This window comes from Giraffa tippelskirchi, chromosome 1 (assembly GCF_054371585.1).
Source record: "Giraffa tippelskirchi isolate mGirTip1 chromosome 1, T2T-mGirTip1v1.2.pri, whole genome shotgun sequence".
NCBI classification, from domain to species: Eukaryota; Metazoa; Chordata; class Mammalia; order Artiodactyla; family Giraffidae; genus Giraffa; species Giraffa tippelskirchi.
In genome coordinates this window covers 90,016,098-90,036,848 of record NC_137275.1, presented here as the reverse complement: position 1 = coordinate 90,036,848, position 20,751 = coordinate 90,016,098, and the positions used below count along the sequence as shown (strand labels likewise).

Genomic DNA, 20,751 nt, shown 5'->3' with positions numbered 1-20,751 from the left:
GGAGTGGGTTGCCATTTCCTTCTCCAGTGCATGAAAGTGAAAAGTGAAAGTGAAGTCGCTCAGTCATGTCCGACTCTCAGCGACCCCGTGGACTGTAGCCTACCAGGCTCCTCCATCCATGGGATTTTCCAGGCAAGAGTACTGGAGTGGGGTGCCATTGCCTTCTCCAATTTTTCCTTATTATGTATCTGTTAATATATATTTTTATTATTTGTAAGTGAAATTTGGTTTGTTGTGCACAGAAATTTTGATGTTGTTGATCTTTTGGTCTAGTACGTCTGCTTGTTTTGGTCGGCAAATGATGTAGTCAGCAAAGGCTATACAATGATTATAAATTTAGAGCAAAATATTGAATGTCTTACTATTAAAAGGAAAGCAGCACATTCTTCCTTGTGATGATGATGATGATTTTTGGCTGCACTGCATAGCCTGTGGGATCTTAGTTTCTCAACCAGCAGTCAAACATGTTGCCCTTGCATAAGAAGCATGGAGTCTTAGCCTCTGGACTGCCAAGGAAGTCCCCCCTAGTCTTTATTTTTAATCTCATTTATAGTAAGCACCATCAGTTTAGTCATCTTTCCTTGAAGGGGTTATACTGCTTTTCCTCCTGTAGGGCATAGACATAGCTAGAAAGAACTCTGAATATTTTAATGTCCAGGGAGGTTCCATGGTTCAGTATTGTGTCCCCAGCATTTAAAAATGTCCTAAACACGTTGGTATAAGAATAATTTTTTGAATCAAGAAATATGAATCAGTGTAAATTATTTTTATATAAGGGCCAGTTCAGAGGAAATAAAAATATTTCTTGATAACTTGCCTTTTATCACACCTTCAGACATCCAAAGTAAATCCTGAGGAAAGCATATTGCATGCCAGGTTATATTCTTCATTAACTAGCAGGATGTTAGTGAGGAAGGTGGCACTATTTGTAGCAATAAAATGCTATTATTATTGTTGTTGCTATTGTTGTTGTGGTTACTATTGCAGCAATAATAACAAGGGGCTTTGTTACTCCTTATCTCTCCTCTTTTGTATGTTATATATCATGCAAGAATCTCCTAAGTCCATTTGTATATACCTTCCATTTCATTCCTAAAACAGCCATGCTAATAATTTGTCCAGGGTGAAAAATGACAAAGCCTATTGACTTTCTTAGGTTTTGCTGGTTACTTGTCGAGATATTTTATTGGGGATATTTTTTAACTTACTCAGTTTTTAAAATTTACAGTTCTGGCTTGAATATTTTTTTTTTGCCTAACATTTCTGTTGATGGTTTTGCTTTGTTGTGGGAGTAGAAGTTTACTTTAGAAATAGGTTATCAGATTTAACAGATAAAAATATAGGATACCCACTCAAATCTAAATTTAACACTTTAATCTAAATGTCTTATGCGATACTTGGGACATATTTATACAAAAAATAATTTGCTGTTTATCTGAATTTAACTGGATTTTCTGTATTTTATCTGACAACCATTTTTACAGAAGACTCCCTTTTCTCTCATCATCATTTTCCCAGAATCCCTACTGAATGTTTCCCTTTGGTGTAGTTATAATGTTAAAAACCTTGTGTTGCTTTTGTTCAGTTGCTAAGTTGTGCCCAACTCTTTGCGACCTCATGAACTGCAGCATGCCAGGCTTCTCTGTCCTTCACTATCTCCCTGAATTTGCTCAGACTCATTTCCATTGAGTCAGTGATGCCATCCAACCCTCTCATTCTCTGTCACCTCCTTCTCCTCTTGCCTTCAATCTTTCCCAGCATCAGGGTCTTTTGCAGTGAATCAGCTCTTCGCATCAGATGGCCAAAGTATTGGAGCTTCAGTTTTTCCAGTGAATATTCAGGATTGATTTCCTTTAGAATTGACTGGTTTGATCTCCTTTCTGTCCAAGGGACTCTCAAGAGTCTTCTCCAACACCACAGTTCAAAAGCATCAATTTTTTGGTGATCAGCCTTCTTTATGGTCTAACTCGCACACCTGCACATGACTACTGGAAAAATCATAGCTTTGACTAGACAGACCTTTGTTGGCAAAGTGATATCTCTGCTTTTTTATATACTGTCTAGGTTGGTCATAGCTATTCTTCCAAGGAGTAAGCATCTTTTAATTTTGTGGCTGCAGTCAATGTCTGCATTGATTTTGGAGCCCAAGAAAATGAAATCTGGCACTGTTTCCACATTTTACCCATGTGTATGCCATGAAGTGATATGACTGGATGCCATGTGTATCTACGTAAGACCTTATGTATAGCATATTTATTATACACCATGCTTTCTTCAGAGGAGTAGCACTTAAGACTTTGCAGTGTCTGTTTTTTTGCCTTCTTCTTTTTAAATTTAGATTTTCTTTAGAGAAGCATCTCACTTATAAGACCTTACCTTTTTCAGTTTTTAGCTTACTTAAACAAGGGCTGTGGAGAAGAGAGTTCAAAGTAGTTTAGTCTTAAAGATGATAATGCCAGCTTTCATCAAACATCAACATTCATTCAAGGAATGAAAACATATTCCACATTGAGTCTGAATAGGAAGCAAAATGACCACTTTCATAATCACTGTGTACCCAGTATCTTATTATAGACAGATGTAATTCAAAAGATAAATAGCTAGATAGATCTTTTTATCATATATGTCCCAGCATATTTCACAAAGCCATTGCCAAAATAAATCTGATAATGTGTATCCCTAAGATCCACTTGGGGAGCATCTATATGTGAGTATGTGTATGTGTGTGTGTGTGTTTCATCTATTAATTATATCCTTTAGGGATCTGCTAATCATTTATTTCTTCAATTTTGAAAAAATTAATTTGGTTTTAACTCCTTTCTCTGTTACCTTATTCTGTATCCACTTTAATCTGATTTCTTTGATGAAATTTTTAAAAAAAATCAGACTTAAAAAGTTTGAGGGGAGTAATGCCTATGCTTTCATCTAGGAAGTAAGAAAGAAAGACGTGGGCGGCATACTTGTGGAGAGAGTAGGATGGTCCCCATTGTGTTTGAAGGCTCTGGACTTACAGAACCTTTACTGATCGTGGGAGAGCTGCTGTCTGCGCCGTGCTGAACTTCCTTACTTGTACAGAAGCTCAGTCTTGCTGTTCATGTGGTTTCCTCTCACCACGCTGAGCTTAGTCGTTCATACCTGTCTGAGACTCTACAGTGTTTATCACCTCACTTAGAGGAAAATTCTTCCTTATGATCCTCAATCTGTGGGTCAAATTTGGTTTTTCTTTTCTTCAGTAAAGGTGAAGGGTAGTGGAATAGCCTTTTACCTATACCAGAAGAGTATTTAAATTGTATACTATCATTTGATTTTTTTTTTCAAGTTCTCAAGAGTGCAGTGCTGTGGAACACTCTATAACTTTGCCTGAAGGAATGTACAAGACTCTCATTCGTCCTAATTTATATTCACACAGGTCTTTTTTTAGGGTATCTTAATCACATTCCTACAGTGCTGTAGCATTCTACATCAGAAGATCCCTTGTCTCCTTTTGAGGTGGGATTAGAGGGGAGAGAGAGAGAGAGTGTATGTTATCAAGTGAGATCTGGAGACTCTGTAACTATTGGCTGGGATCATACACTTAAATGTAAAGTGTTTGAGAGTTGGTTTTATTTTTGGTAATTGCTCCTTTTTTATCCTGTTTAACAGTTATATTCTCTTTTCCTCTCCAGCACAAATGTGCAGGTATGTGATAGCCCTTTCCATTGCTCTCAAGAGGAAGCAAGATCATTAGTTGAATCGGTAAGCAACAGATGTCCAAAGCATCCTTTATTCTAATAAATGTCATGGGGAAGTCTAACGGAAATTCTGAAAAATCTATCAGTGAAATGTATCATGTCTTTTGGGGAGCATAACATTAAAAAATAACATTAAAATTATTTTTTATCCAAGGAATTTAGATTTAAAACTTTTTATTGTTGTTCTGTGTTCTGAAGTACTTTAACCATTTAACTAATTTCATATGATACTATTTTTCACCAGTGTATTATTGTTTAAATCCATTTGCACTCCTCTACACTAACCTGTCCTCACAAGTTATCCACCACTCAGTGTCTAAATTGTGACTGGCTGCTGCCACGGGTGCATTTTGCCTCAAGAAAAAATAAATACATTTCTTTTCCTTTTATTTTTTCCAGTTAGTTTGGTTACCTCACAGACTTTCCTTCTCTAAGGAGGATATCTTCAGATTTTTACAGGTCTTAGTGATAATGCTGCCTTGAGGCAACTGAATTTATTAGTAAAGTAATACTTGACTTGGAGACTACTAAATAAGAAAATTCAAATTCAGATAATCAAGTAATATTGCTGTGTAAAGCATGTTCAGCAGTGATCTTAGGCTAGAAATCCCATTTATAAATTAAAAGGTTTCTTTTTTTTTTTTTCTTAAACTAATTATCTGATAGAAAAGTAGCGAGTTTAGCTCTTTACTTCAGGACCAACAAAAATGTTTACTCACAATGGCTGCTTTGAATTGTTTTTCACTAATTAATCAGCTGTTTAATTATTGCCTGCTATGTGTGGTTGGAGTCTAGGTACTGGAAATGCAGTATTACAGAAAAGATACAAAAACCTGTCCTTGTATAGCTAACAATCTAGTTGCAGTGATGGATAATAAATACTCAAGTGAAATATAAAGTGTTTCTGAATGTGATAAATGCAATGATGAAAAATGAGCCAGGGAAGAGGGGGTACAGTGCCTGGGGGAGTGGTCACTGTAGTGACTGGGAAGCAGTGGGGGACAGCCGCATGAACCGAGAACTGACCCGAATCTAGATTTGTAGACAGTAAGGGACTATGCCATGTGACTGTCTGAACAAAGAGCATTCCACACCGCAGACCGAAGGCCATGAGGCAAATGGGTACTTGTGGGCAAGTGTTCACGAAATACCCAAGAAACCACAGTAACTTGTGGAGTAGGGGAGTCTAGGGGAGAAAGGAGGAGCTGAGATTGAAAATATTTGTATCTGGGGTGAAAATGGAGGCAAATTATTATGAAAGACCTTGTGAAAAACACCCTGTAAAGATTATTTTAAGAATTTCATTTCTTATTCTGAATAAGATGGAACCATTGAAAGGTTTTGAGCAAAAGTATGATGTGATGATGTAATCTGACTTAGATTTTAACAAGATCACTCTGGCTGTGTTGGCAAGAATGGGCTCCAGGGAGGCAAGGAAGGTGCAGGGGAGCCCTGATAATCATGCACACTATGATGTCAGTTTATTTTCTCCAAATTTTCAGTTTTGTATCTGTATCGATTACATTCTGAACTTAGTTCTCATTTATTATTCTTTAAGAAAAAAATAGAGGAAAACAAGTTAATAACTTTTTATCTTTATTCATGTAGTCTCCCATTAATCTTAGATTAAGACCATTCCACTTGATGGGACTTCACTGGTGGTCCAATGGCTAAGACTCCACACTCCCAGTGCAGGAGACCAGAGTTCGATCCCTGGTCAGGGAACTAGATCTCACATGCAGCCAAAAAATGACTATTCCTTTTTAGTTTTGAATTTATAAATGATAGGTATAACAGACTTTTGTTTTAAAGTTAGCTTCAAGATGAAAGTTTCTGTTTTACATCTTTAAAAAAAATATTTCCTAACATAGTAGGAAAAGTCCTCTTAAAAAATTGGAGAACATGGATATGGTCTAGGTAGTTAGATTTGGGGGATAAGATTAGAATTCAGAAACATTAACATCCAGATTTAATTATATGGTTTGGTAGCTTTGCTCTGTTTCATAATGATGAAGAAGGTGCTATGCTGATTTTTCACCAAGAAAGCTGTAGTAGAAAATAAAAATGCAGAGAAAGCAGTCATTCATCAGCTCTAGCGGAACTTACCGTACATGGCATTTCACCACTAAAAATTTGTAAGTCAAAAAATTGCTCTTTTAGCAGCCTCATTAGTGATTTGGGAGCTCAGATTAGGTAACACTTAGTCATGAGGATTTTATCAGCTTGTAATAATGAAAGTTTTTGTATTCAGAGCATTTTGACTTGGCATTTTATCTCTTCCCTGGTAGCTCAGCTGGTTGAGGGCTCCCTGGTAGCTCAACTGGTAAAGAATCCGCCTGCAATGCAGGAGACCCGGTTTGATTCCTGGGTTGGAAAGATCCTCTGGAAAATGGATAGGCTGCCCACTCCAGTATTCTTGGGCTTCCGTGGTGGCTCAGCTGGTAAAGAATCCGCCTTCAATGTGGGAGACCTGGGTTTGATCCCTGGCTTGGAAGATCCCCTGGAGAAGGGAACGGCTATCCTCTCCAGTATTTTGGCCTGGAGAATTCCATGGACTATACATTCCATGGAGTTGCAAAGAGTTGGACATGACTGAGCGACTTTCACTTTATATCTTCAAAACCACATTGAGATGTTTGAATCAGCATTGCTTAGGTATAGATTCCCATATCTCTCTATTGCTGTATCCTGAATGTTGCAATGACTTCAAAGTACTGTCAACTTTTATTTGTCCTTTGCTTGCTCAGAATAACTTAAGACATCACAGTCATCCATCAAATTTGATCATATTCAGACCACATCAATCCTGGGCGTATATGGAAACAAACTATAACCCCAAGGTTTATTAGTGGGCTTAGAATAAGCGAACTCATTCTTACAAGTTAATCAACTTAGGTAATATTATCTTAAGATAGATGTGTAGATGTTAAATGAGTCTGAAGTAATGGTTAAAACGAAGCCAGATAGCATTAAGTTTTCACTTTCTAGATTTATCTGTGTGTGTGCTCAGTCATGTCTATTGATTAGGTGAGATTTTAGGGTAAAATATTGCTTTGATGAACAAATTCTCTTAAAGCACCAAAAGAAAAGAAATGGACTAAGCTTTTGAGTGATTAATAGAACTGTTACAGAAAGCATATACTTTTCAACATGTATTGATCAAAACACAGTTAAGTGTAGTAGCATTGAGACCCCCCTAAAATCATTAAGTAGTCACCCAAAAATATGTACAGATCAATTAAGAAAAATAGTGTTACCATAACCAAGAAAAATAAAAGCCGACAACCTGATGACTATAACTTGGAAGCATCTTAGAAACAAAACAGAAAATATCTACAGAAGTAATTTGTCATACTTAGGTTAGAGATCTTAAGGAAGATAGTTGATCTCAGGACGATAAGGAGAGTTTAAATGGTCAGGAAGGTTAGTGAATTTTGTTTATAAATATACATGCTTGAATTATATACAGTCATGCAAGTCATGGCTGTGTCCAAAACAAGGTTTGTTACCTAGACCTGAACACACTTGGGATCCACAGAGACAGATTGTTACTCTGTGTGTCCAGGGTACTGTGTGTGACCACTGGCTACCAACTGAACCACCCAATTATATTTTTTTTGGATAGTGTCATTTTTTTTTTTATAGCCAAAAGTGTAGAACTCTTTCCCAATTTTTAAATACTATGTGACTAGAAATTGGAGTTTTATTTCAGGGAACAAGGTTCAGAGCCTTTATAGGGAAGAAAGAATATATCTTTGTGTATGCGTGTGCACACATGAGTGTGCATTTGTGCATACACATTATGTAGTTTTCCTTTCAGATCTGATATTAATATTGAATGACAGTTGATTTGATGACTGGGATCTAAGATGCTAATTTTAGGGTCCTTTACTATATTTAAAGTATTTGGAAAATATGTTGAGAAGATAGGAACAGTATTTATAAGCTTTATCTAACAGACATATAGAATTAGAGAATACATTGTTTTTTTAGTACATGTGGACACTTCCAGAAATTAAGTATATGTTAGGCCACAAAGAGAGTTGGAAAAAAAATGCCAAGGAGTTGAGGTAATGCAAACCAGTTCTCTGTCTGTAGCATAACAGAGTTACCAATCAGTTAAAAAATATTGAAAGAAAAAATCCCAAATCTTTGTTGTTTGGAAAATAAAAACACTACTATATGTCATGCCAAAAAAATGAATTGTAACAAATTATAAAATATTTAAAATTGAATGACAACTAAATCACTCTGTGTGAAAACTTGCATGATGCTGCAAAAACAGTTTTTGAGAGAAATTAAATATACAGCAGAAATGAAGAAAGAAAGTTGAGAGGCTAAATGTCCAACTCAATAATTTCTGTTTTTTTCCTGTCTTTCACATTATAGGAAAGAAAATTATATAGGGTAGAGCAAATATTTAATGAAATAGAAAACAAAGAGATATGGAAAGGATCTGTTAAAACAGAAGCTGGGTTTTCTTCATATAGAGCTAACAATATGGACAAACTTAATTCCCTTGTAGCTCAGTCGGTAAGGAGTCTGCCTGCAGTGCAGGAGACCCAAGTTCAATCCCTGGGTTGGGAAGATCCCCTGGAGAAGGAAATGGTAACCCATTCCAGTATTCTTACCTGGAGAATCTCATGGACAGAGGAGCCTGGGGGGCTACAGTCCACTGGGTCGCAAGAGTTGAACACAACTTAGCGACTAAACCACCATTACATGAAGGACCGTGAAATAGAGAAGACATAAATAACAATATCCAAAATTAAAACAAAGACATTACAGACATAGGAAGTATATAGGTAATCAGAAGGAATACTCTAAGTTGCTTTTGGCAATACCTTTCTAAACATAGATGAATTGACAGTCTTGTTTAAAATATAAATAACAGTGTTAAATCAAGAACAAACAGACAACCCAACTAGCCTTATCAGCAGTTCAAGAGAATACTTAGTTATGAAAATGACAGTATCTCCCATGTTAATTAAAGAAGTCAATCTGTTTTTATAAGAATTCCAATAGGATTTTCATTGAACTTGGTAAGATAATCCTAAAGTTTATATGGAATATTAAAGGGCAGGGATAACCTAAAGAAGACTGATAAATTTAAACAAAGTTTTTTTAATCTGTAAACAAGTAAAGATACCACAGAATAAGTTAAAAGATATGCCACTGATTGGGAGATCTTTGCATGAAGTGACAAAAGGATTAGCAGTTTATTCAAATCAACAAGAAAATAACCCTGTAGGGGGAAAATATGGGCAAGCAGTATGAATGGGCAGCTCATGAGAGAGGGTATTTATATTAGCAGAAAACATGTGAAGATTTGCTGTATTTCTGCAGTGATGAGTGAAATCATACTTAAGACAGTGCAATTTCATGGTTATCAGATTGGCCAGCATTTACTAAGTGTTTTTAAGCATTGGCGAGGAGACTTCTCATACTAGTTGATGTGCTTGCGGGAGTATAAATTAGTATAACTACCTTGAAAAGCAGTTAAGTAATTTCTAATATTTTTGAAGGTGCTTATAACCCACTACTCTGAAGTTACCTTTCTAGATATACATTCTATAGAGACCCTAATACCTATCTTTTTATAATCAGACATGGGCAAGTTGGAAACTGAACAAATGTCTGTCAATAGAAAACTGGGTAAATAAACTGTAGTATACAGTGGAATAATATACCATAGGTAAAATATGTGAATTAAAACTGTATAACTCTGCATGGATAAAATCTGAAAGTGCAATGTTGGATGAAAAAAATGTTTACAACATTGTGTGTATTGTTGAAGTAAATTTTAAAACACCCCAAGTAGCACCATAGATTTTTAGTGAATATAAACAGACATGTTTTTCACATTTTTGAAACATAAATAAGAACAATAAACACTGGTTTCAGCCAGTGTTTCTCCTAGTGGTTACAAGAAGTTACTTCTGAGAAGGAATAAAAATAAATAAGGTTTTTATTTTTGATGAATAGGGAGAAAAAGAGACTTCAGTTATAAAGTTTCTGAAATAACAAAATGTTAACTCTAAAAAAAAATCCAGAGAATAGATATTTGTTATAACAATCTTTACATTTTCTGTGTTTTTGTAGTATTTCATAATTAACAGAATTTGAATGCCCAGAAAAAAAATAAAATTCATGAAACCAAAACTTTATTCTTTGTGAAGACCAGCAAAATTGATAAACCTTTAGCTAGAATGATCAGGAAAGAAAAGAGAAGACAAATCTTTAATGTCAGGAATGAGACAAGCGACATCACTACTGATTTGGGTGATAACAGGAGAACAACAGAGAAATATTGTGAAAAACTTTGCATCAGTTAATTTCAGAGTTTGGATGAAACTGGACAGATTCCTTGAAATACATAAAATACCAAAGCTCACTGAAGAAGAAATAGGTATAAACAAATTAAATCTGCACTTAAAATATCTTTCTGTAAACACAACTCAGGGCCTTGATTCCTGCTACTTTTATTCAGCATTTACCAAAGGTTTGAGCCAGTAAGGTTCTTACAGTAAGGCATTAAAAAGAAGGAAAGGCATCCAGGTTGTAAAAGGAGATGACATGAATGTCTATATTCAATATTCAATAAAATAAACCTGAAAGCTATTATAATAAGTGATTTTAGCAAGGTTGTAGGAGACAGGTTCAGTACACAGTAAACAGTTGTGTTTTTCTGTATTAGCAACAAAAATTAGAAACTAAAAATAAATACAATATTTATAATGGCTTCAAAAATGTGAAATACTTCAGAATAAATCTGGAAAAAAATATGTGAAGATCGTGAACCCTGAAAACCATCACATTTAGCCCCTAGATGTAGAACTAAATAAATGGGAAAATATTTCATGTTCGTGAGTTGGAAGACTCAATATTGTTATGATGTCAATTCTCTAATTGATCTATAGGTTTAATGCAGTATCAATCAGATTTCAATACACTTTTTTGTAGAAATCAACAAAACCGTGTATGTAAATACTAACGACCTAGAAATAGACTCAACAACTTTGTGGAGAACAAGGTTAGAATACTAATTCTACCTGACTACAGTCATTTTACAGAACTATAGTAATGAAAAGAGTGTAGTAATGGTGTTAAACTAGAGAAGAGATCAGTGAAAACAAATCCACAGATAGATCTACATATATGTGGACAACTGATTTTTGAAGCAATAATCTTTTCAACAAATAGTTCGTGAACAGTTGATTATTCCATATGGGGAAAAAAACCCCACTTTAGTCCATACCTTGCACTATATATTATAATTCTCTAAAGTGTATCCTAAGACAAAATTTAAAACAGAAAACTAAACTAATTTTGACCTTGGGTTAGTTAGGCAAGATTTCTTAGATATAATGCTAAAAGCACAATCTATTTTGTTTAAATGTTAAGTTGAACTTCATCAAAATTAATTTTTGTTCTGTAAATGACACTCTTAGGAGAATGAAAATAAGCTACATGCTGCAAGAAAATATTTGAAAATTATATAAAGGGACTTGTATCTAGAGCTTAAAGAATTCTCATAATGGAATATTAAGAAAACAAAACATCACCCTCCCACTACAGAAATTACAAAACATTTGAATGGTTACCTTGCCAAAGAAGATATACTGAAAACAGGAGATGATGCTCAACTTTACCAGTCATTAGGAGGATGCATATCTGCAATTGAAAACCAAACTGGAGCTCCCACACCCTGCTTGTTGGAATGCAAAATGGTAAAACTACTTTGGGAAACAGTTTGGCATTTTCTTAGGAAGTTGAACATATACCTACCATATGATCTAGCCACTTCACTCTTAATTAGATATTTCCCCAATAGAAACGGAAGTCTTTGTTCATACAGAGACTTATTTATGTTGACTTTATTTGTAATAGACAAAAATTGGAAACAAACCATATTTCTATCAATAGAAATAAATTGTGGTATATTCGTATGAGGAAATACTCAGCCATAAAAAGAATTATTGATACATGCTATGACATGGCTGAATTAAAAAAAAATTATATGGACTAGAAAAAGGCAGATATACATGTATCATACCGTTTACAATTTTAGAATATGCAGACACTAATGTATACTGACACAGAACAGGTGATTGGTTGGAGGGATTACAATCACTTCCAGGGATGGAAGGAACTTGGGATTGACAGTGACTATGATTATTGTCATAATAGTGATAATGGTTTCATGAGTATGTGTATGTGTGTATATATCAAAACTTATCAAACCGTACACTATAAATGTGTGCAGTTTGTCCCATGTCAGTTTTGGTCCAGTAAAACTTCAAGGAAAAAAAATTTTTTTTCTGGAATCAGACTGTCTGCATCAAATTCCAACTCTTATTCATAGTTGGAAGCAAATTGCTTAACTTATTTATGCCTTGGTTTCCTTATTTATACAATAAGGAGCTAATAATAGTATCTTCCTTGTACTGAGGGCTGTTGTGGAGAACTGAATGAGATAGTCCAGGTAAAATGGAGAGCAGCTAGAAAGTATTAATTAAATATTGGGTTTTATTGTCCCTATTGTATTAATAGTATTGTTGAACTAATTTGACCACAGAGAGAAGCCCCTTCTTGAATATTTTTTGGGTATTCCAGCCTCTTGACTACTTCCAGTGATGAAGAAAGCACTTCTTCATGAGGTATCCAGTTCCATTAATGCATGGGCAGTGGAAAAGTCAACCTAGTTTACATTATTCTATGAAAAGTAGTACTTTTTTAGAGACTGAAGCAGAAAGGATTAGGAGAAAGAGTGAGTTAGTGTCCACAACATAATAACTCAGTGTAGTACTTAACCATTTATCCTGTCTGGGAATTTTTTGCCCTAAAATTCTCCCACACACTTCTTTCTGTTCAAGTACTTTCCTTGTATTCTGCTCTCTCTGGAAATGGACACCCTCTGGGCAGCATGGAAAGTTGGGAGAAGTTTGAATTAGGTTATTTGGTAAGAACTTAGTATGTGCTGATTATAGTTATTTTACTGGAAGAAGAAAACAGCAACAACAAAGTTTGAACTTCGTGAGATTCTTCACACAATCTCAGTGCACACAGGACTGAGAGAGAGAACCAGACTCATTGCAATGGAATCCTAGCCTAGCCTCAGACCCTACACAGCCCGGTAGCTGCAGAGATTTAAAGCTGTTAGAATCTGCAGTTCAGGCCAAGGAGAATAAGTAACCACACTCCTGCTTAGTTGCAGGGATCCAGTCCTGTGATCCTGTGCACCTTTAGATCACAGTGGTGATGGAAAACTTCCCAAAAGGGGAAAGACGTCCAAAACTGGGAGGATAGAATGCCTCCCAGGGAAGTCTTGGCTGTCTCAGTCTGACTTGTTTTCGCCTTCGCCTGACCAGACTTCCACTGCAAGCAGTCTCCGGAGTGCAAATCTGGAGCACAGCAAGCTAGGAGATGACAGTACTGATGGTGCATGGATGCATGGAGAGGAGTGCTTTGAAGGAAAAAAGTGAGGAGAAATTTCAAGTTTAATTAAAAGTATTATTCTGACTACATTGGGTAGATCTTATTTATTCAGTAAATCAGTATATCCACAGCGCTGTGTGAAATTTTGGATGGTCATTTTATATTTGATGTCAAGACTTCTTAGCTGAATTGTAAAGAGCAGTGCATTCAGGAGACCAGGGCCTTAGAAGGAATTCCAGTGGCAGTTAACGCCATCAGTATATATGCTAGCCATCTCTCATCACTAAAGTTTACCAGCAGTCTTATAAATGCATGTTTGTATTTACATACTAAGTCAAAGATGAATCCAGATGAAGGACTTTATAGCTAAATCCGTCATCAACAGTGTCTCATGTGAGTCTGAGTCTTTTTTAAAAAATTCACACCAAAGCCATATTTACATTTTTCTAGAGGCCCACAACAAAGATAATCGATAGACTAGGTAGTTTAGAAGTGTGTATTTTGGGGTTCTGTGCCCTAATAGGAAATTACCAGTGAGTGAATATTGTTAAATAGTTTCAAATATGAGAAGTAATAACCAGCAGAATAATGTTGCAGTTCAGTAGAGTTGTTGGATAGGACTTTTAGCTGCATGCTTCTCAAATGATTTCCCTTGGGCATGCACTTCATCTCTGCTTAGAGCTGCTGAGGACGACAGCCACAGTTTCCTTGCACATCTCAGAACAAGATGACCATCCTTGGAGTCTGGTTGTTGAAATCAAGCCAACTCAGAACTAAGTTCTGAAGTCAGTCTGACTGGGAGGTTCTCTTATCTGGACTGCTTGGACTGCCTCCGCAAGATACCTTCCCTCCTTGGGTATTCACTTTATGTCTCTATCAAAGAGGACTGTGTTTCCCTTTAGAGTGGAAACTTTCTGTGGGTGTGATTTTTCTAATGAGGTCACACTACAATATTCATGCCATACAGATCTGTCTTATTTGTGATTCTGAAAATAAACATCGTTGTGGCAGTTCACTATTAAAAAAACTTTAAAGTATTTTCTTGATAAGTCCAGATCCAATTCTAGTCAACTTATATCTCCTCCTTCATTTTCCTTTTTTGCTTAAAAGCTTCACTGCGTTACCACTCAAAGATGAACAAAGAAGGTGAAAGTAAAATAATATTTTAGCCAATTGTATATGTTCGTGAAAGGAAGAGAATGTTTATTAAACTTAGACAAACTTAAAATACTCTTACATTTTGTTTACGGATAACTAAGAACTGGTCATGTTTTATTGACTCGTAAATCAGAAAAGAAATTGTGAAAATAAAGTGAATATACTTCCAGTTACCAAATAGGTAAATCATGGGATGAAGAGTACAACAAGGGGAATATGGTCAGTATCATTGTATTATCTTTGTGTGGTGACAGATGGTAACTAGATTAATTGTGGTGGTTATTTTGTAATGTATAGAAATACCAAATCACTATATTATGTGCCAGGAACTAACATAGTGTGGTAGGTCATTCATACACTCATAGAAAAAGAGATCAGATTTGTGGCTGCCAGAGGTGGAAAGTGAGAGGAGGAAGAATTAAATGAAGGCAGCACAAAGTACAAACCTCCAGTTATAAGTAAGTACTAGAGATATAATGTAAAGCATGATAAATATAGTTAATACTGCTATCTGTTATATGTGAAAGTTGTTAAGAGAGTAAATCCGGGAACTCCCTTGGTAGTTCAGTGGTTAAGACTTCTCCTTCCGTTGCAGGGCGTATGGGTTTGATCCCTGGTTGGAGGGCTAAGATCCCACATGTCTCATGGCCAAAGGGAACAAAACAATAAAATAGAAGCAATAATGTAATAAATTCAATAAAGACTTTAAAAATGGTCTGTATAAAAAATCTTAAAAAAAAGTAAATCCTGAGAAAATATTTTTTCTTTAATTTTGTATCTATATGATAATGATGGATGTTCACTAAACATATTGTGGTAGTCATTTCATATATAAGTTAAATCATTATGATGTATACCTTAAACTTATACAATGCTGTATGTCAGTTATATCTCAATAAAACTGTAAGAAGAAAAACATGAATATAGAGTAATTGCTTTATGAGCCATGGAAACATAATGCCGGGAGAGAATACCCAAGGTAATGTAATTCAACTGAAGCCCTACTGCACTTGAATGAAAAATCAGAAACTTTTTTCTCTTTTGTTTTGAATCCTTACAATAAAGTAAAAGAATATGAATCCTCATATCATATAGTAAAGCAAGATTTTATGTTGGTTGAGTGTATCATGTTTGTTTATTAATTTGAACAAATGTAACCTACAAGTGAAAATACTTTCACAGGGATCTGGTGGGATTATCTGAAGGAGTACAAAGCAGTTGTATTAAAGTTATATTAATTTAACATAAAGTTTACACATGAATAGGAACAGAGGCCAGAGTAAGCCTTCTTTGGTTGATTAAAAGAGTAATATTTCAGTAATGAAAACACTAGATTTGTTTGAAAGAAATTAAATAAATGATTATTCATGAGAAATATTTTTGGAGCGGGAAAGGAGAGGAGATCGCATGTTTAGAATGAGTGTATATTGTGGCTCAGTTGGTAAAGAATCTGCCTGCAATGCAGAAGACCTGGGTTCATTCCCTAGGTTGGGAAGATCCCTTGGAGAAGGGAAAAGCTACCCAATCCAGTGTTCCGGCCTAGAGAATTCCGTGGACTGTATAGTCATGGAGTCGCAAAGAGTTGGACACGACTGAGCAGCTTTCACTCACTCACTCATAAAGTAATTCATTTTCCTGGAGAATTTATCTTCGATGAGTGGAGGGTGCCCACATTCATCCCCTATAGAGAAATTAGGAGAAGGAAGTAACTGAAAATCCTCCCTTTATTTCTTACAAGGAAAATGTAGTAACGGTGACTCCTGAGAGTGAGGGTTGGGATTAGGTCACTTTACAATGTTGCTCTGTGCATTTTTGTTGTTGTTCTTCCATTTTCTGTAAGTGTTATGTTGAAGAATCAATTTAATGTTGGTCTCTCTTTTGGCATAGATTAATATTATTATAGAAAAATGTGAAAAAACTTTATTCCCATACTTTCATAGTTACTATCTCTGAATGTTATAGTTTGTTTTCTTTTACAAAATGGGGCTTTATACATTCTGAATATATTCTACCAACCAAGAAATTTATTTTAAGAGTAAATAAATAACAAGCTCTTAGAATTATTTTTTAAATGTAATGATAAATGTTTTAGTTAGAATAGTTTGTTCTTTTCTGTAATGCTTTTTAGATTGAATACTCAGTGTGTGGTTCATGGTTCCATTTGTACATTTGCCACTAAACTCAAATATCAGCCTCTCTCTTACCAAGGCTGAGCAGATTGAGAGAATTAGAACTTGATGATTAAATTTGAAATCTGAAAAGTGTGTTACAAAAATCAGGGTGGTGGTTATTCCTCAGGGAGAAGAGCTTATGATTGGGGAAGTGCCTAGCATGTTCCATTTCTTGACTTGGGTGATGGTTACATAGATTTGATCCTAATATGGAGCTTTCTACATTCTTCTCTGTGGGTAATAGATCTCCCAATAAAGTTTAAAAAAAAAAAAAACTTTAAAAATGTATTCATAATTAGGAAAAAATCTTATATCCCAGAAAAACTTTTCTTTCAATATTGTCTACCACAGATTATGATCTTGACGAAAGTGAAAGAGGAGAGTGAAAAAGTTGGCTTAAAGCTCAACGTTCAGAAAACTAAGATCATGACATCTGGTCCCATCACTTCATGGCAAATAGATAGGGAAACAGTGGAAACAGTGTCAGACTTTATTTTTTTGGGCTCCAAAATCACTGCTGATGGTGATTGCAGCCATGAAATTAAAAGACGCTTACTCCTTGGAAGGAAGGTTATGACCAACCTAAATAGCATATTGAAAAGCAGAGACATTACTTTGCCAACAAAAGTCCGTCTAGTCAAGGCTATGGTTTTTCCAGTGGTCATGTATGGATGTGAGAGTTGGATGGTGAAGAAAGCTGAGAGCCAAAGAATTGATGCTTTTGAACTGTGGTGTTGCAGAAGACTCTTGAGAGTCTCTTGGACTGCAAGGAGATCCAACCAGTCCATCCTAAAGGAGATCAGTCCTGGGTGTTCACTGAAGGGCTGATGTTGAAGCTGAAACTCCAATACTTTGGCCACCTCATGGGAAGAGTTGACTCACTGGAAAAGACCCTAATGCTGGGAAGGATTAGGGGCAGGAGGAGAAGGGGACGACAGAGGATGAGATGGTTGGATGGCATCACTGACTCCATGGACATGGGTTTGGGTAGACTCCGGGAGTTGGTGACGGACAGGGAGGCCTGGCGTGCTGCGATTCATGGGGTCGCAAAGAGTCGGACACAACTGAGCAACTGAACTGAACTGAACCACAGATTATATTATATCTATTCTAAGAATCTTGGCACAGTCATCAAAATAGAAAAATTAATTTAAGTACTCTAGGAGACAGCTAAATAATGTGTGTGCTTCTTTGCACCTCTGCATGCCTGTCTATGAACGTGTGTGTTGGGTTTTTATTCTAAAGACCCAGCCAAGGAAGCAACTGAAAAATAAAAGTCTCTTCATATTCTCAGTAGTTCCCATGGGTTAATGAGAGAAAATATTTTTAAGAATGGTTTTTATCTTATTTGACTCTTAAGCCTATGGTTTGTTTATTTAAAAGAATGGGCAGTAACAATAAAAAGGTAAAGAGGAGTATTCACTTTTTTCAGCTTAGAGGACCATTGTGTGTAAACTTTGTTCTATAATTTTATGTTTTGTTTTTTTTAAAAAAAAAACATTCTGAGTATTTAGTTTCCACATCTAAATATTTGTTATAACAGAGACTCTGTTCTTATCTTTCAGGTGTCATTTTCATTGAATAAAGGAAGTAATGAAGAAGGTATGGTATATGTTGGTTCTTAAGGAGCTAGATATGTACATTTATTTGTTTATAGTAGTGGAGACCAAAAAAATACAGTAGATTAAAAATGATATAAACTAAGTAAAGTACATTTTAAAATAGTCATTAAAACTTTCAGATAAAATCAGTTATTTTCTAATTTCAGAAAATAAGGAACATGTTTATTACTTTTCGTCTGGAAAGTAGTTTGTGCAGTGACTTTGTCGGTGAAGTACTAAGTTTCCAGCTAGTTCGGATAAACTTTAAGACTTGTAGTGTCTGCATTGGCGAGGTTTTATTTATGACCTATCATTATTTTAATGAATCACTCATTTTATATGCTCACTGTTGGTTTATTTGGCTGCATCGGGTCTTGGTTGCGGCACGCGGGGTTTTTGCTGTGGTACTTGGGCTTCTAATTGCAGCATGCGGGCCTGGTTGCCCTGTGGCATGTGGCTCTCAGTTCCCCTGGTCCTGACCAGGGGTAGAACCTGTGTTCCCTGCATTGGAAGGCGAATACTTAACCACTGAACCACCACGGAAGTCCCCACTCATTTTAACTGAAGATGTTAAAATCAAAATTTAAAGTAGAATTAAAAATAGACTTCTTAAATTACCATTATTTAAAGCTGTTGTGAGAAACAAATAAAAATGTTCTGTAGTAAAAATTTCAAAATATGTATGTATCATTTGTCTTTTAAAATATTGCAAGGCTTTTTGTCTTTTTGTTTTAATATAAAATATTAGAATACTCAACTTGCAAGTTTGGAGGAAAAAATGAGAACTATTTATTGTGAGTCCAAGTTCTAAGATGTTTAGAAAGGAGCAAATCTATAGATAATGATTTCATGGGGAGGCAAGCTCTATTCTTTATAGGGGGAAGTAACAGATTGTGTTTTTGCAATACTATCCCATCTGGGCTGTTTGACAGGCAGTCACATTTTACAGTACAGGGTTTGCCTAGACCTTTCATGCCGCAGCTAGGATACTTAACTTCAGTATTAATCAGTAAAGACTAAAGAACCCAGCAAGATGTATGAAATAAAGTGGGAGCCTCTAGAATATCAGACCCGAGCCAAATGAGAGAACTTAGAACAAGAGTTTAAAGGTGAGTGACTTTAAGTATAGAAATGTGTCACCCTAAGTTCTGATTGTTTTTAGCCTAAACATTTCTGAAAAGTCTAAATTTAATTTGTCTTCTCCTTTCTTTCCTCCCTCCCTCTTCACCCCGTCCCTAACACCCTGCTTCCCCCATTTTAAATGCAGATCAAGTGTGGCACTTCCTTGGCAAGTGATTAGAACATCTGAAGGTCTGCCATCAGGATTCCAGTCTCTAATAACGCCGAGATTCAACCTCCCTCAAGTGCTAGAAACAGGCAGAATTTGCTAATTAACTTCCTGTTGAAACTTCTTTTTTTTTTTTCTTCAAGCTTTTTGCAATATGCAATGTGTAAATAAACACTGACATTTTTGAATTAGTTGCCTTTGAATATTTATTGATATGAAAAGATTTTGTTGAATTTCATAGCAGAAGTTTAGAGGCACTGAGTTTTTTAATTAGTTTATTTATTTTAATTGGAGGCTAATTACTGTATGATATTGTGGTGGTTTTGCCATGCATCAATGTGAGTCAGCCTTGGATGTACAGGCGTCCCCCCATCCTGGACCCCTCTCCTACCTCCCTCCCCACCCCATCCCTCTGGGTTGTCCCAGTGCACCAGCTTTGAGTGCCCTGCTTCATGCATCAAACTTGCACTGGTCATCTCTTTTACATATGGTAATATACGTGTTTCAATGCTATTCTCTCATATCATCCTGCCTTCGTCTTCTCCTACAGTCCAAAAGTCTGTTCTTTACATCTGTGTCTCTTTTGTTGTCTTGCATATAGGGTCATTGTTACCGTCTTTCTAAATTCCATATTGGTGTTTCTCTTTCTGACTTACTTCACTCTGTATAATAGGCTCTAGTTTCATCCACCTCATTAGAACTGACTCGTATGCTTTCTTTTTTATAGCTGGGTAATATTCCATTGTGTATATATGTACCACAATATCCTTATCCATTCGTCTGCCGATAGACATCTATGTTGCTTCCATGTCCCAGCTATTATAAACAGAGAAGCACTGAGTTTTGGCCAGTCCTAATTTATATGCATGAAGGAAGCCGATGGTTTTATTAGCTTTTATTTCTAAGGGTTAATGTAAAAAGGACAAATGTAGTAAACTAATAAGATTTTTGTAGATACAGTGGTTCTCATTTTTGTACAGTGTTACGTCTTTTTGAGTCCACTGCTGGTAGAGACTTATTTAGCCAACCTCTGTCCTTTTAGTCCTGTGTAAATGTGTTTACATTTATTAAGACTCTTTCCTATAATTATTTTGTAGATTCTAAACTCTGATTCTCATTGAGTCCTATCAGATTTACTTCTCATCTCTATGACGATGACTCCCAAGTCTACATAAGAAACTCAGGTCTTTCTCCTGGGATCTGTTGGGTATCTCTTTAAATGCCTTTGATTCCTCTTGTACAAAAGTAAACTCATCCTCCCTTGTTTTTGAATTAACATTCTCCTAGTCACCCACGCAGGCCCTTGAAACCATATTGAATCTCCCTTCTCTTTTCTTGGGCTTCCCTGGTGGCTCAGACGGTGA

The 20,751-nt window shown here is 35.8% G+C and overlaps 1 protein-coding gene across 6 annotated transcripts in view; it reads left to right on the top strand.

Annotated features, from left to right (window-relative positions):
• Positions 1-19,575, top strand: part of PPA2 (inorganic pyrophosphatase 2) — a 96,209-nt gene extending 76,634 nt beyond the window's left edge. For all 6 annotated transcript variants that reach the window (XM_081484285.1, XM_081484268.1, XM_081484270.1 and 3 more), the window contains 3 exons: positions 3,666-3,735; positions 18,064-18,100; positions 19,367-19,575. In XM_081484285.1, coding sequence (XP_081340411.1) covers positions 3,666-3,735; positions 18,064-18,100; positions 19,367-19,395 — 136 coding nt within the window. In that variant the 3' untranslated portion in view covers positions 19,396-19,575. The remainder of the gene's footprint in view (positions 1-3,665; positions 3,736-18,063; positions 18,101-19,366) is intronic.
• The last annotated feature ends 1,176 nt before the right edge of the window (positions 19,576-20,751 follow it).